We start from the raw sequence: 12744 nt of genomic DNA on the forward strand, positions 1-12744 counted from the left end.
CTGGACAGACAGACACACACTCAGGAGAGGCCTCCAGGTCTGGACAGACAGACACACACTCAGGAGAGGCCTCCAGGTCTGGACAGACAGACACACACTCAGGAGAGGCCTCCAGGTCTGGACAGACAGACACACACTCAGGAGAGGCCTCCAGGTCTGGACAGACAGACACACACTCAGGAGAGGCCTCCAGGTCTGGACAGACAGACACACACTCAGGAGAGGCCTCCAGGTCTGGACAGACAGACACACACTCAGGAGAGGCCTCCAGGTCTGGACAGACAGACACACACTCAGGAGAGGCCTCCAGGTCTGGACAGACAGACACACACTCAGGAGAGGCCTCCAGGTCTGGACAGACAGACACACACTCAGGAGAGGCCTCCAGGTCTGGACAGACAGACACACACTCAGGAAAGGCCTCCAGGCCCAGGTACCTGGGGACTTCCCTGGGGCCACACTTCTGGGGAATCAGTCCAGCCTGCCCCACCGGCTGGGCCTTGTTGGTTGAACTGACCCTCACATATACCTCTGAAAGTATATGTTGTCCAGGACAGGAAAGGTTTTCTTAGTCTGAGATCCAGAACAGGATGTTTCCTAACTTAAAGCAAAGCAATTTTTAGCTGTAACAATGGATTCCACATCTTTTGTGAAATTCTCTTCTGGCTGTTTAAATAGAGGCAGAAAAAACTGGAAGGAAAATACCATTAGCCCTTGGGACACATGAAGCTTGTGGGTTTGTAACACTTCATAAGCAGGAAAATAATTTAATCCAGTCCTGAAACCTCAGTTTTATAAGGTGAATAACTAGTGGAAATCTAATTACTTTAAAAAAAAGCTTTAAGGAATATTTCTCAGGAAAGACTTTCTGAAAAAGTTATGTGAGTGAGAGAAAAAGGAAGGGTGAATTTGTGATTATAACCCCAAAATGCCTACATGGTTATTCCTTTCCTCCCAAGAAAAATTTTTGATGTATTTTGTCTTGCGTAAGAGAAAAAAAGAGAAAAGAATAAATATTAAAACACAGTGTTTTCAGAGTGTTACATAGCGATGCCCTGTTACTTTTGCATTCACTACCTCAGACCCCTTGGCGTATCGACACCTTCTCAGAAGGAAAGGCTCCGAGGACGCCTTTGTCAACTATTTCAGGTCACCTTTAGTCAACTAGAGTTTCTGGGGTTTGCTCTTATGTTCCAGAGATTTAAAAGAATGATTGCGTTTAAAAAGTACCTGCACACTCCTAAAGTTGTGTGTGCACTGAGGAAGTGTGGGTGTTCTGAGTCACTTGGGATGGTGTGAGTTGCAGTCACAATTCAAGGCTTAAGCCACAGATTCCTGCCCCTTCAGGCTCTGACCGACCCTCCAGGCTCCTGTGCTTCAAGGGGAGGGTGGGGTCCTGGCCTGTGTGGCTGATTTGATTGAGTGCGCCCCCTGCACCAAAGGTCGCTGGTTTGATTCCCAGTCAAGACACACACCCAGGCTGTGGGTTTGATCCCTTGCGCATGCTCTCTCTCCCTTCCTCTCTTTCTAAAAAGTCAATAAAGACATATTTTTTAAAAAGAAAAAAGAAAAAGGAGAGGGAGGGGCAGTGGAGGTGAGAGGGGCTTAGTTTCCTTGGAGGACTGCTCTTAGGCATCCAGTCTAGGAGGGTGTTTAACAGATCACTGACTGTTGGCATTAGCACCAACACTAAAAACACAGGCCCCACCTCTTACAGCCGTTGGGGTGGTCGTTACCAAACGAAAGGAAGTAGAAAATAAGGCGTGTTGGCGAGGATGTGGAGAAGTTGGAGCCCTTGGGCACTGTTGGTGGGAATGTAAAGTGGTGGCCACTATGGAGAACAGTAAGGAGGTACCTCAAAAAAATGAAAGTAGAACTAGCATATGATCCACCAATTCTGTTTCTGGGTATGTACCCCCAAAGAATTGAAAGCAGAGACTCAAACTGGCATTTGTATCCTCGTGTTCATAACAGCATCACTCGCAATAGCCCAGGGCGAAAGGCACGGGAACCTGCACCCCAGGTGAGCGGGGAGACTAAAGGTGTTCAGCCAGCCTTCAGCAGGGAGGGGTCTGACAGGCGCTGCCCGGGGCGAAGCTCGCAGACGCTGTTCCACGTGAAATAAGCCGTCACAGAAGCACACGCACTGTGTGAGTCCTCTCATACGAGGTACCTAAAGCCAAATTCACTGAGGCAGAGAGCAGAGAGGTGGCTGCCAGGGGCTGGGAGAAGAGGGGGTGGGAAGCTAGTGTTTAATGGGTACAGAGGGTCAGTTTTGCAAGATGAGTTCTTTGCAATGTGCAGGTACTTAATGTCTCTGAATTGTACATTTCTAAATGGTAGCATTAATGCTGTGTATGTTTCACCACAATTAAGAAATACATTTTTTTTTAAAAACAAACAAACCAGAACAGAGCCCCTCAGTTTGTAACCCAGAGCCTCGGCATCCCGGCGGTGTTAGGAGACACCCAGGGAGCCCAGCTTCCTAGCAGAGCAGCAGTGGGTACCGGCAGGCGAGCTGGGGCTTCTGAGTGAAAGACCAGGGAGGGACAGACTGCTGTCCGGGGGAAGAAATGCTCCATTTTCAGCATTACTTCACTGTAAACTTTTCCAGTCAGTCACTACGTAGGACCCACATCTCAGAGGCCTCAGTGCCACTGTTATCAGCATGTGAGGCACTCTCCAGGGAGAAAGAGAGGTCCTGCCAGAAGCAGACAGGCTCTGGAAACAGAAGTAGTAGTTTTCTGTTCCACGGACAGGGAGGACTGTAGAAATGGGGACAGAAGTGGTCAGACCTCTGGTGAGCACACAGAGCTACAGACCAGTGATCTGACTTCCCCTGCTGGGCGGTGTGACTGGTTGGCGCCCTGGCTTCAGACCTCAAGTGAAGCTCTGAGAGTCTTCTAATCCCTGTGCATGCTAAGCCTGGCTGTGGGCTGGATAACTGTCTCCTGCATGTAAATAAGACTTTTTCAGATTTCTGCAGACTCTGCTGAAATTAAGAAAATAATTTCAAAATAATTTATTTTGAAAGGAATAGATTTCCTAGTAGCTTTTGATCAAGCTGAACCAAAGGGTACTTATACCCAGGAAATGTGAGAACCGCAGGACTGGGTGTGTGGACTCTAAAGATGGCTATTAACAGATTGTCCATCACTCAAAATAAGGAGAGCATCATGCATGTTCCCAAGATCTTAGCCAACAACTTCACCCTACAATGAGATCGGGAAAACCCTGTCATTATGCAGCTAAGCAAGGAATTGGGTGATCAATCCACTTCAAACTTGGACAGCTTTATAATGGCATATCACCCAAAGACATTTGGGGGCATGGTGGAAAAGCCTTGGCCAATCCCACCTGCCAGTGGATCTGCCCAGCCCTCCTGCCTGCACCTTCCCGTTGCGCCTCTCCTTGGGCCCACACGTAGGGGAAAGCCAGGCTCACTGACCACAGGCGCTTCTGCGCTGCCAGCCTGCTAACATGGACATTTTTCTTGCTTCCATTCAGGATTTTGGAGGTAGACATAAAAATGATAACATGAGCTTCTGTGTGCCAGCCAGTGTACTCGGCACACTGCATACTTGTTTTCTAATCGTAGAAACTGTGAGTTGTCTCAGAGTCCTGGGTGATCATCACCAGCATAGTTTCCTGTGTGTGTGGAGACAGAGTGGGGAAGCAACTGCTGTTTGAGCTGAAGTCCAGGCCCGCCTCCGAGGGGAGGCGCTCCTCTCGTACAGGGCAAACCAAAGCCCACTTTCAAAACGTCCCTTGGCCCACTTACCGGATGCCTGCAGCTACCACACCAGCCCCTGAGGTCAGGCCGGGAACTCTGGGGAAAGGACCACGGGCTCATGGTCACAAACGGGGCAGGTCAGAGCAGGCTGCACGCCGAGGCGCCCTTCCCTGACGTGTGTGGGAGGAGGGACTGTCACGGGCCTTCACTGCTATTCCCGTGGAGAAGCAGGAGGACAGCAGTTCGCTGAGGCCTAGAGCAAAAGAATTGCCCTGGCACCTCACAGAAACTCGGAGTTCATTTTAAGGAGCGGCTGTTTGGTGGATGGCTTTTTCAGGAGACCCTTCCTGACTACACCAGTAGTGCTATGAATAAAGAGTGAGCCTGCGCTCCCTGCCCGTTGCCTCTGCCGCAGTCCCCAGCTCCCCAGCTTAGCCAGAACCTTCGCCTTTCTGGGACATGGTAGCTGTAGGTTTTCACACATCAACAAGTGGCATCTTCACCAAAGAAAGAGAAATACCACCTACGTATGAATTTGCTACTCCCCACTGCAGTAGACGTCTCCCTGTATTCAACCTTGAGCCAAATAATTGGTGCCATAACAGTATTTAAACCATGAGCAACACTGAGCTGTCCCATCCCATGTGATTTTATGGCAGAATCTTAGAAAATCCTGTCCCTGGGCTGCACAGTGTGAAGGGTCCCCGCAAATGGCATGGCCCTCCGGAATTTCAGAGAGTAAGCTTTTTTGGAAATAGGGCCATTAAGATGAAATCACACCAGGTTAGGGTGGGCCCTGCCTAGATGACTGGTGTCCTTGAGAAGAGGAGAGAGGACACTCAGGAGAAGGCCAGGTGAAGACACAGGAGCCAAGGGTCCTGGCTGTCCCAGGGCTGGGAGAGCGCATGGAACAGGTTCCCCTCGGGCCTCGGGACCCCGCGGTGTTGGACTTGCGCTTCCACAGCTGAGACGGGAAGTTTCTGCTGTTTTCAGCCGCAGGCCTGTGGTAATTTGTTACAGGGCCAGGTACCCCTGCCCCCGCCCCCCCATGTGTTGATTTTCCTTTCTTCCGGGAAGTCCATGGGATCGACAGTTGTGACTCTGGTCTTTAGCTCTCTAGGGAAGTAAATTTCTGCCTCGCTGTGCCTCATCCCAGAAAAATAAGCAGCATTTCATCAGTAAGAAGGGAAAAGATGTGTGGCTGGTGAATGCTAAGCAATTCTCGTGCTTAGAAATTGTGCTGGCTGGCTTTATGTGTTTCTTTAAGAGCCTGAGGAGGAACCAGGCAGTGTGTCCTTCACCAGGAAGGGAAGGCTGTGACTGGATGTCACTGTGGACCACACTTTGTGACCCCCGTCACCCTCACTACTTGCCCCCACACACTCACATGCCTGTTGCTGGAACAGGCACCCTAGGGGTGAACCTGTGGGCCCAGCTATAAGCTGTGAGTCACTGGCAGAGTCCTCCATTCCCAGGGGATCCCCACCAGCCCCAGGGCCTGAACACTTGGGCAGTTAAAGGCCCCACCCAAGCAGAGCAGAGGCCCAGGGCCTGCACACACCCTGAGTGCCACGTAGTCTTGTCCCCGGCAGGAAATAAAGGAGAGTGAAGTGTGCTGCTTTTCTGTCTCTTGGTGTCCTGCGTTTTACAGCTCATTGCAATTTAAAGAATCAAAATATAGTGGACTGCTCCAGACCACTTGGATTTGAAAATCATGCAAGCAACTGCCTCAGGGATAGAGAGGGGAGGGGAGGGGAGGGCTATGCACTGGTGCCTGGGTACAGGCACACGGGGGACTGGGAAGCCGCACCAGCTCCTACAGCCACCTGTAGGGTGGTAGACTCTGGGAGAGGGCTTGCTTGGTGTCTTAGAGAAGAAATAATTTTCCACTCCATAGTTATAGAGATCTCGGCTGCAGCCTTTATAAAGGTACATGAAACAGTGTCTGCTGAGCCCAGTAATTTGGACTTCTTTTTGGAATGGCTTCAGGCCAAAAATATAAAACAACAACAGCAAAATCTACCATGTTGATAATCTAATGGCCCAAAATCAACACACAGGGTGAGGCAAAAGTAGGTTTAGTTGTTCGTATGGGAAATCATGCAATAATTAATAAATAATAGTAAAAGAATTAATTCTGTGTTTCAAATACTCACAATTGTGAACCTACTTTGCCCCACCCTACATGAACTCTGGGCTGAGAGCAGAAGGGTATAATACATTTACTGATTGGTGACCCTTTGCATTTAGTAAATTAAACATATATCAAAATGTCCTGTTCTAGGAAAATGGATGCCAATTTTCTCTTCTTCTTCTTTGCCCAGGTTGGTGGACAATTTTTGTGTTTGCGAAGGGTACAGTGTGCCTCGCTGCCTCATGTATGAGATTTACATGGACACCTGTGGGCAAAATGCCCAGAACCAAGTCAATCCAGCCACATTTGGGAAGGTAAGTTGTGAAGATAAAAGTACAGTGTTCATTGAGTTTAAAAAAAAAGGAAGTACCCACATGAATTGATGAGGCAAGGTTAGGATTTGTTTGGCTCTAATGGGTTCTCAGTGGGTATAATTTGGCTCTGCTTGGAGAAGCCAACCAGTTGGCCAACACACTACTGCATCTCCATGGAAAAGCCATCCTTTCTTTGCCCACGCTTCATAGTGAGGGCCCAGGAAGGTAAGGAACGGGGTGACACCTCAAGAGTGCCACTGTGGCAGCTCCAAATACCTGAGTTTGCTGGGCCCTTACTCCCTGTGTGGAAATGCCCAACCTCAGCTCCACATAAGCTCCAGGAGCCACTTTGTCGCATCAAACAACTGATGTTTCCCACAATTTGGTCTTACTTAGAGAACTCATTGACTCTTAAAGATTTCCTCTGAAAGTTAAGAGCCCTGTCAGGAACTTTGTTTAGACCATATAATATTCAGACAATGTTAACACAAGGATAGTCTTCTGAGACCCTCCATATTTAATAAGTATTTATTGAGCAGCCTCTGTGTGCCAGGCACTGTTTTAGATGCTGGGGATACAACAATGAAAAAGACATTTCTACCCTCACTGAACTTATTGTATTATGGTTGGGGGAGACAGGGAAATTAGATAAAATATATAGTATATTAGATGGGATAAATGCCAAGGCAGAATACAGAGCAGAAAGAGCTAGGACTCTAGAGGAAAGAGATATCTTGTCCAGTCCAATTGCAAGTTTGACTGGGTCTCATAGACTCTAATCCAGTGCTGTCCAATAGAAATTCAATAGGAGTCATGGACATAATTTTAAATATTTTACTATCCTCATTTTTGAAGTTTTTTAATGGTGAAAATAATATTTTATAATTTTTAAGTTTAATCCAAAATATTAAAAATATTACCTTTTCACCAGGAAATCAATATTAAAAATCACCAAGTTATTTTTTCAATCTTTTCTCCAACAAAATTTTCCAAATCCAGTGTATTTTACATGCAAGCCCATCTCAATTCAGACTAGCCACACTTTAAGTGCTTATCAGCCACATGTGGCTGGTATTTCCCATCTGGGTCAGCGCAGCGAATGGTGGGTCACCAGGCAGCTCCTCCCTCCCCCGGAGCACCCCTGGGCGGCCGGGGCTCTGCGGCGCTGCACTGGCTGGGCCAGGCCCCAGCCTTCTCCTGGCTGCCTGCCTGGCTGTCTTGTCAGGTGGAAGTGGGGTGACTTCTGCTTGACATGCTTTGGTTCTGTAGGATCCTTACTTCCTTTTCTAAGAAACCAAAGACTGTTTTTCAAAATCTGTTTTAGATTTTCTTAGAAGTTGTTTCAGTCCCACTGCAGAGTATTCCACAGGACAAGTTAAAAAGAGACTCCAGTGTACAATGGGCATTTCATTAGCATTTTTCATCTTAATCCTGCCTTAGCATCCATTCCCCAAGACACTAGCTTGCAGCTCTCCTTGGGAATTCGCCTGAAGAGTGGGCCAGTCCGGTGGAGCTGGGATTGGGAAGGGAGCCTTTGCTGCCGGCTCTGTGACAACAGAGAAGGGAGAGGAAGGGGGACAGGATATGATACCAAAGCATGTTTACAAGAGAAACAACAAAATACCCAATTCCCGTTTCCTCCCCGCTCCCCCGGGAGCGGAGTCAGTTCCCGGCTCCACAGTGGTTCCTGTGCAGATGTGAGAAGGTTTCTCATTCCTTTGGGCAGTGCTGGGCATGTGAGGGCGACACTCATTCCTGCTGCAAGTGATAACCTTACTGGACGAGGGGATTTCCATAGCACTGACTTCCTTTTAAAAATAACTTTTACTCATGTTTTTCCGATTATAAAAGTAACACATTCTTTTTAGAGAAAATGTGGGAATTAGAGAAAAGCGTATAAAAAGAAGAAAATAAATACCGGCTATGGCCTTGCCATCCAGAGATGTAGCCTGCGTGTGGTTCATGTGCATGCTCATGCGCATGTGCACACACGTGCCCCGCCGGAGCTGGGGAGAGATCACACAGAGAGTTTGAACCTGCTCTTTGGGTGGCCCTTCCTAGGCCCCAATGAGCCTTGGATCTGGCAGCGGGACCTCTCTGGAAATCCTTGGGTGCTGCAAAGCCCTGTTGTCACTCTAATTTATCCAACAGTGTCAGTCTGCTGCTTAGAATGTTGTTCCACGTTCTGAACTGGGGTCAAGGTGGAAGCTTTTCCCACCTCCTCCAGTGTGGTTTCTTGCCAGCAAAGAACTAGGTGTGGGGCTGCTTCTTCCCTCCCCCCTCTCCTGCCCCCCCTCACTGGGGGTTGGTTTGACCCCTCCAGGAGGGGAGGTGAAAGGGGCTGGGAGGTTCCTCCTGCACAGCTTCCCCAGTCGTGTCTGGGGACTAGGCAGACTCTTATCTCCTGGTCCCTTCTGTGGCTTCTTCAGAGCAGCCCCCGGGGGTGTTCGCACACGCATCCCTTGCCTGGGTGACTGACTCGTTCTGAAGCCTGACTGCCCGTCCCGGGGCCCTCGCGAGGCAGAGCCCGGGCTGTCCCACACGGCAGCTCTTCACGGAAACTCCTCAGCCATTGTTGACGTGAGAGGACTATGGGTAAGCCCCCTGAAACCAGGGCAGTAGCCACTCTCCCCTGCCAGTCCACCAAGGCCGCTGGCCAGCCTGTCTCTCATCTGCCAGGACTCCTGTGCCACAGCCAGACACTAACTGCAGGAGCTTCACAATAACTCTCTAGTGAGTCCATGAATCCCCTTCTGCCAGGCCCATCGCACACACCCTTCCCAGGTAAGAGAGTGGTCTTGCCACAAGAAATGCCCTCACACTTCCTTTTCTCTCTACCTCTTTGTGGATGATTGGAATTTTAAAACCAAATTTTTGCTAAATGCCTGAGAGTGTGAGCCCCTGCTATGTGTCTCACAGGTCACTCTGCTTCCTGTGGTCTTCATGGCTCATCCTGCTGTACGGATACTATGTAGGTGGATGGACTGAAAGAAGGATGTATGCATGGATGTACAGACAGACTGGTATTCGGACAGACAGGTGGGCTGACAGATAGACAGAATGCAATTTGGCACACTTTTTGTCAGCACTAAGCCTAGAATCAGACTAATTAGGTTATAACCCTGGGCAAGTTATTTAACCTTTTTGTGCCTCAAGTTCGTCATCTGTAAAATGAGAGTATTCATAATGTTAATAGTACTAACATGATGACATGCTTTTAAGAAATTAATGAGAAAGCACACGTAAAGAGAATTAAATAATCTTGGTGCATGGGAAGCACCCAAGAAACATTAACTATGATAATTATATGCCTGTTTTCATCCAGAACATCTTAAACTTTCACATTAAAATATTCAGTGCACCCGGCCGGGTGCGGCTCAGCGGTTGGGCATCAGCCTAGGATCCAGGAGATAGATGGTGGTTCGATTCCCGGTCAGGGCCCGGGCCCGGGTTGGGGGCTTGACTCCCAGCTGGGGGCGTTCAGGGGGCACCTGATCGGTGATGACTCTCATCATCGATGTTTCCCTCTCTCTCTCCCTTCCTCTCTCTGAAATCAATAAAGACATATTAAAAACACACACACACGCACACACACACACGCACACACATTCTCCCACGCACATTGTAAAATGGCTAAAGATCCTTTTTGGATGTTCCAGAACTCTTCCAACCATCCTCTTTCCTGGAAACTTAGGTTAAGATCTTTCTCTGTTATAAGTAACATTAAGTGCCTGGTCATCTCCCCAGGAGAGACTCTAGACAATTACAGCCAATTCACACCGCTCGTGGCCGTCTTGGCATTCTTACCCAAACCTGTAATGTCCTTAGCCTAGAACACTTGCTGGTGAAGGACTGTGTTTCGCTGTCTCCGCGTGCGTGTGGGGTGGTCAGGAAGGTAAGCACTGTGGCAGGTGTTCTGGCCACATGTGCATTATGTGTACACGTGACACCACCAGACCACTTTCTGTTGGTGCGTCAGTGTTTTTACTATGGATTTATGTGAGCTCTCTCTATATTAAGTATGTAAATTTTTTACTTATTACATGTTTTGGAAATAATCATCTCAGTTGGTTTTTAAATTTTAACTGTGGTGTGCTTGATCATAAAATGAAGTCACGGGGTCATTTGGGGTTGGAAGTGCTCAATAAAGCCAACTACAGGTTATTACACCTCCAGACAACTAGGCAAGTTATTTCTGCTTCTCCCTCCAGAACACCAGACTACTTCCCAGGGCTTGAATCTGAGCCTGCTGTATGCTCTGTAATAATCCCATTAGGTACCTACTATCTTTCAACTAGACACATAGGGAAGGTTTTAATTGATCTTCTTAAGAGGAGATGAAATTGTAAGAATCTGTTGTTGAAAGTAAAATTTCTGGCTTCTAATTCTGCACTTAGACTTCACTGACTTTTTCTTTGATCTCCTATCATTTATTTTTCATGTGTACATTTTGGTCTCCTTCCCTGAAGGAACCTGTCAATTTGGCCTCATGACCTTGACGTTTAATTGTGCAGGACTTGCCTTCCCTGTTCCTTCCTTCTCCTCCCCCACACCCAGACTTGGGAGGCTCCTGTAGGGAGACGTAGGACCTGGGGCCAGACAAGAGGAATGTTTTATGACACTGTCAAATCCTGCTGCTTGGAAGCTAAGGAAAAAAAAAAAGAGGGGTGCAGCAGGAAACCACCAGAAGCGGAGGCTGAGTGATTGTGGAGGGGTGTAGAAGAAGAGCAGAAATCCTGACCTGACTGTTGGGAGCACCGCGTCTCCTTGCCCCGCATCTGTGCAATTTCATCAGGCCGCAGGGCCTCACTGTCAGCAGGCATGCCTTTGGCCCACGCATGCCCTGGCCCTCTCATAACGAGGAAACAGAACAGACTTCTATTTTTTTTAATGTTATTGATCATAAACATAATATCAGTGCTACTTAACAACGTGCATTAAAATGGTAACTGGGAGGTGAGAAGCGGAGTCAGAAGTAGCTATGTTATTCAGAGTTGTAATAGCCTTTGCTAACAAAACCTGTACAAGGAACAAATTAGGTAAACAAATGAATAATAAAATGTGAAAATGATCACGTTGGAAAAAGAGGAAAACAGTAAAATTATGGGGCACTCACACGATGGACTATTATGCAGCTGTTAACCCCTGTTTTCAGAGAATTCGTAATGACCAAAGGAAATGTTTGTGGTTCCACGTGGAGGGAAGCAAGTGGAAAGCAAGACTGCAGACATGCTCGTGTGGTGTCAGTCGTTTCATGTATGTAGCATAGAACACGGGCACCTATGGAGACTTTGATAAAAGACTAGACGGAACCACATCGGGGTGCAAATGGTGATTTCCTCTGAGTGGTATGTTTTCTTCTTTATACTTGTCTGATATTTTTCAAATTTCATTTACACATATTTTCTTTATCATCGGAACAGAGGAAGTATAGTTTATGTAGTGTGAGAGGAGAAATCGGAAGTTTTATTTCTAAATTTTTGAATTAAAACTTGAAACCTGACTTATTATTTTAGCTTGTGCACTTGGTTTTTCCTGGTCTTGTCGCCCCGAAGCCAAGCACGAGAGGAAGTGCCAGGTAGGTTTGTCATTTTTGTTTTACTTTAAATGTTAAAAAAATTTTGAAAAAAATCACAAACTAAGTGACTAAAAAAGTTCAAAATGAAACAAACTATAAATATCAACTCTTATCAGAGAGTTCCCACAATTCAAATGGAGATCCTAGTGCCTAAAATGATTCAGGTAATGTTAGAACCAAATATTAATGTCTGTTTTCTCAGCAATTTTGTTGAAATACAAAAGTCCCAATATATATTTTTCTGTCTCAGCAACTTAAATACTTAGAGATGTAAATGTCTAATTGTTGAAATATTTAAATAATTACACACACAGAATAATAGAACTGTTTTAATTACTGTTTGAGCTAAAGCTTCCAAGTATTCATCTAATTAGCATATTTGAACTATATTCAGGAGACTAGGTACCCAGGCTATATTTTTAACACAAAAAGAAATTTCAGTGTTATATGGTGCATGGTGTTATAACTGTCACTCAGTTATCATTGTTACTTGTTGTTTGTTTTAAAACAAGAAAAATCAGGAGATATCAGGAAATCAGTGGGAAGAAATGGAAGCCAAGTTAGGAGAGGGGCCTGCAAGCTTGAAGGAGTGAGTCGAAAACAGGGGAAGAGTCTGCCAAACTCAGTACTGCCCAACAGTTCATTTGAAAACTTTAGTTGCACTGCTAAGAGCCTGGACCAGCTGCGGCTCAGCAGAGGAGCCCCTGGGGTGCAGAGGGCCCAGCCCAGCTCCCAGGGCCCAGCTCCCAGTGTCCAGCTCCCAGCGCCCAGCTCCCACCTCCCAGCTCCCAGCTCCCAGCTCCCACCTCCCAGCTCCCAGCTCCCAGCTCCCAGCTCCCACCTCCCAGCTCCCACCTCCCAGCTCCCAGCTCCCAGCTCCCAGCTCCCACCTCCCACCTCCCAGCTCCCAGCTCCCACCTCCCAGTTCCCACCTCCCAGCTCCCAGCGCCCAGCAGAAGAGAACCTGGGTGTAGCTTCATGTTAC

At 47.4% G+C, this 12744-nt stretch overlaps 1 protein-coding gene across 1 annotated transcript in view; it reads left to right on the top strand.

The window, feature by feature from the left end:
• The first annotated feature begins 6066 nt into the window (after positions 1 to 6066).
• The window catches only part of RFX8 (regulatory factor X8), a 50704-nt gene continuing 44026 nt past the window's right edge, over positions 6067 to 12744 (top strand). Inside the window, 1 exon segment of the mRNA XM_016207174.2 lies at positions 6067 to 6181. Coding sequence (XP_016062660.2) covers positions 6110 to 6181 — 72 coding nt within the window. The 5' untranslated portion in view covers positions 6067 to 6109.

The sequence above is a fragment of the Miniopterus natalensis genome, chromosome 13 (assembly GCF_054644295.1).
Source record: "Miniopterus natalensis isolate mMinNat1 chromosome 13, mMinNat1.hap1, whole genome shotgun sequence".
In the NCBI taxonomy this organism is placed as follows: Eukaryota; Metazoa; Chordata; class Mammalia; order Chiroptera; family Miniopteridae; genus Miniopterus; species Miniopterus natalensis.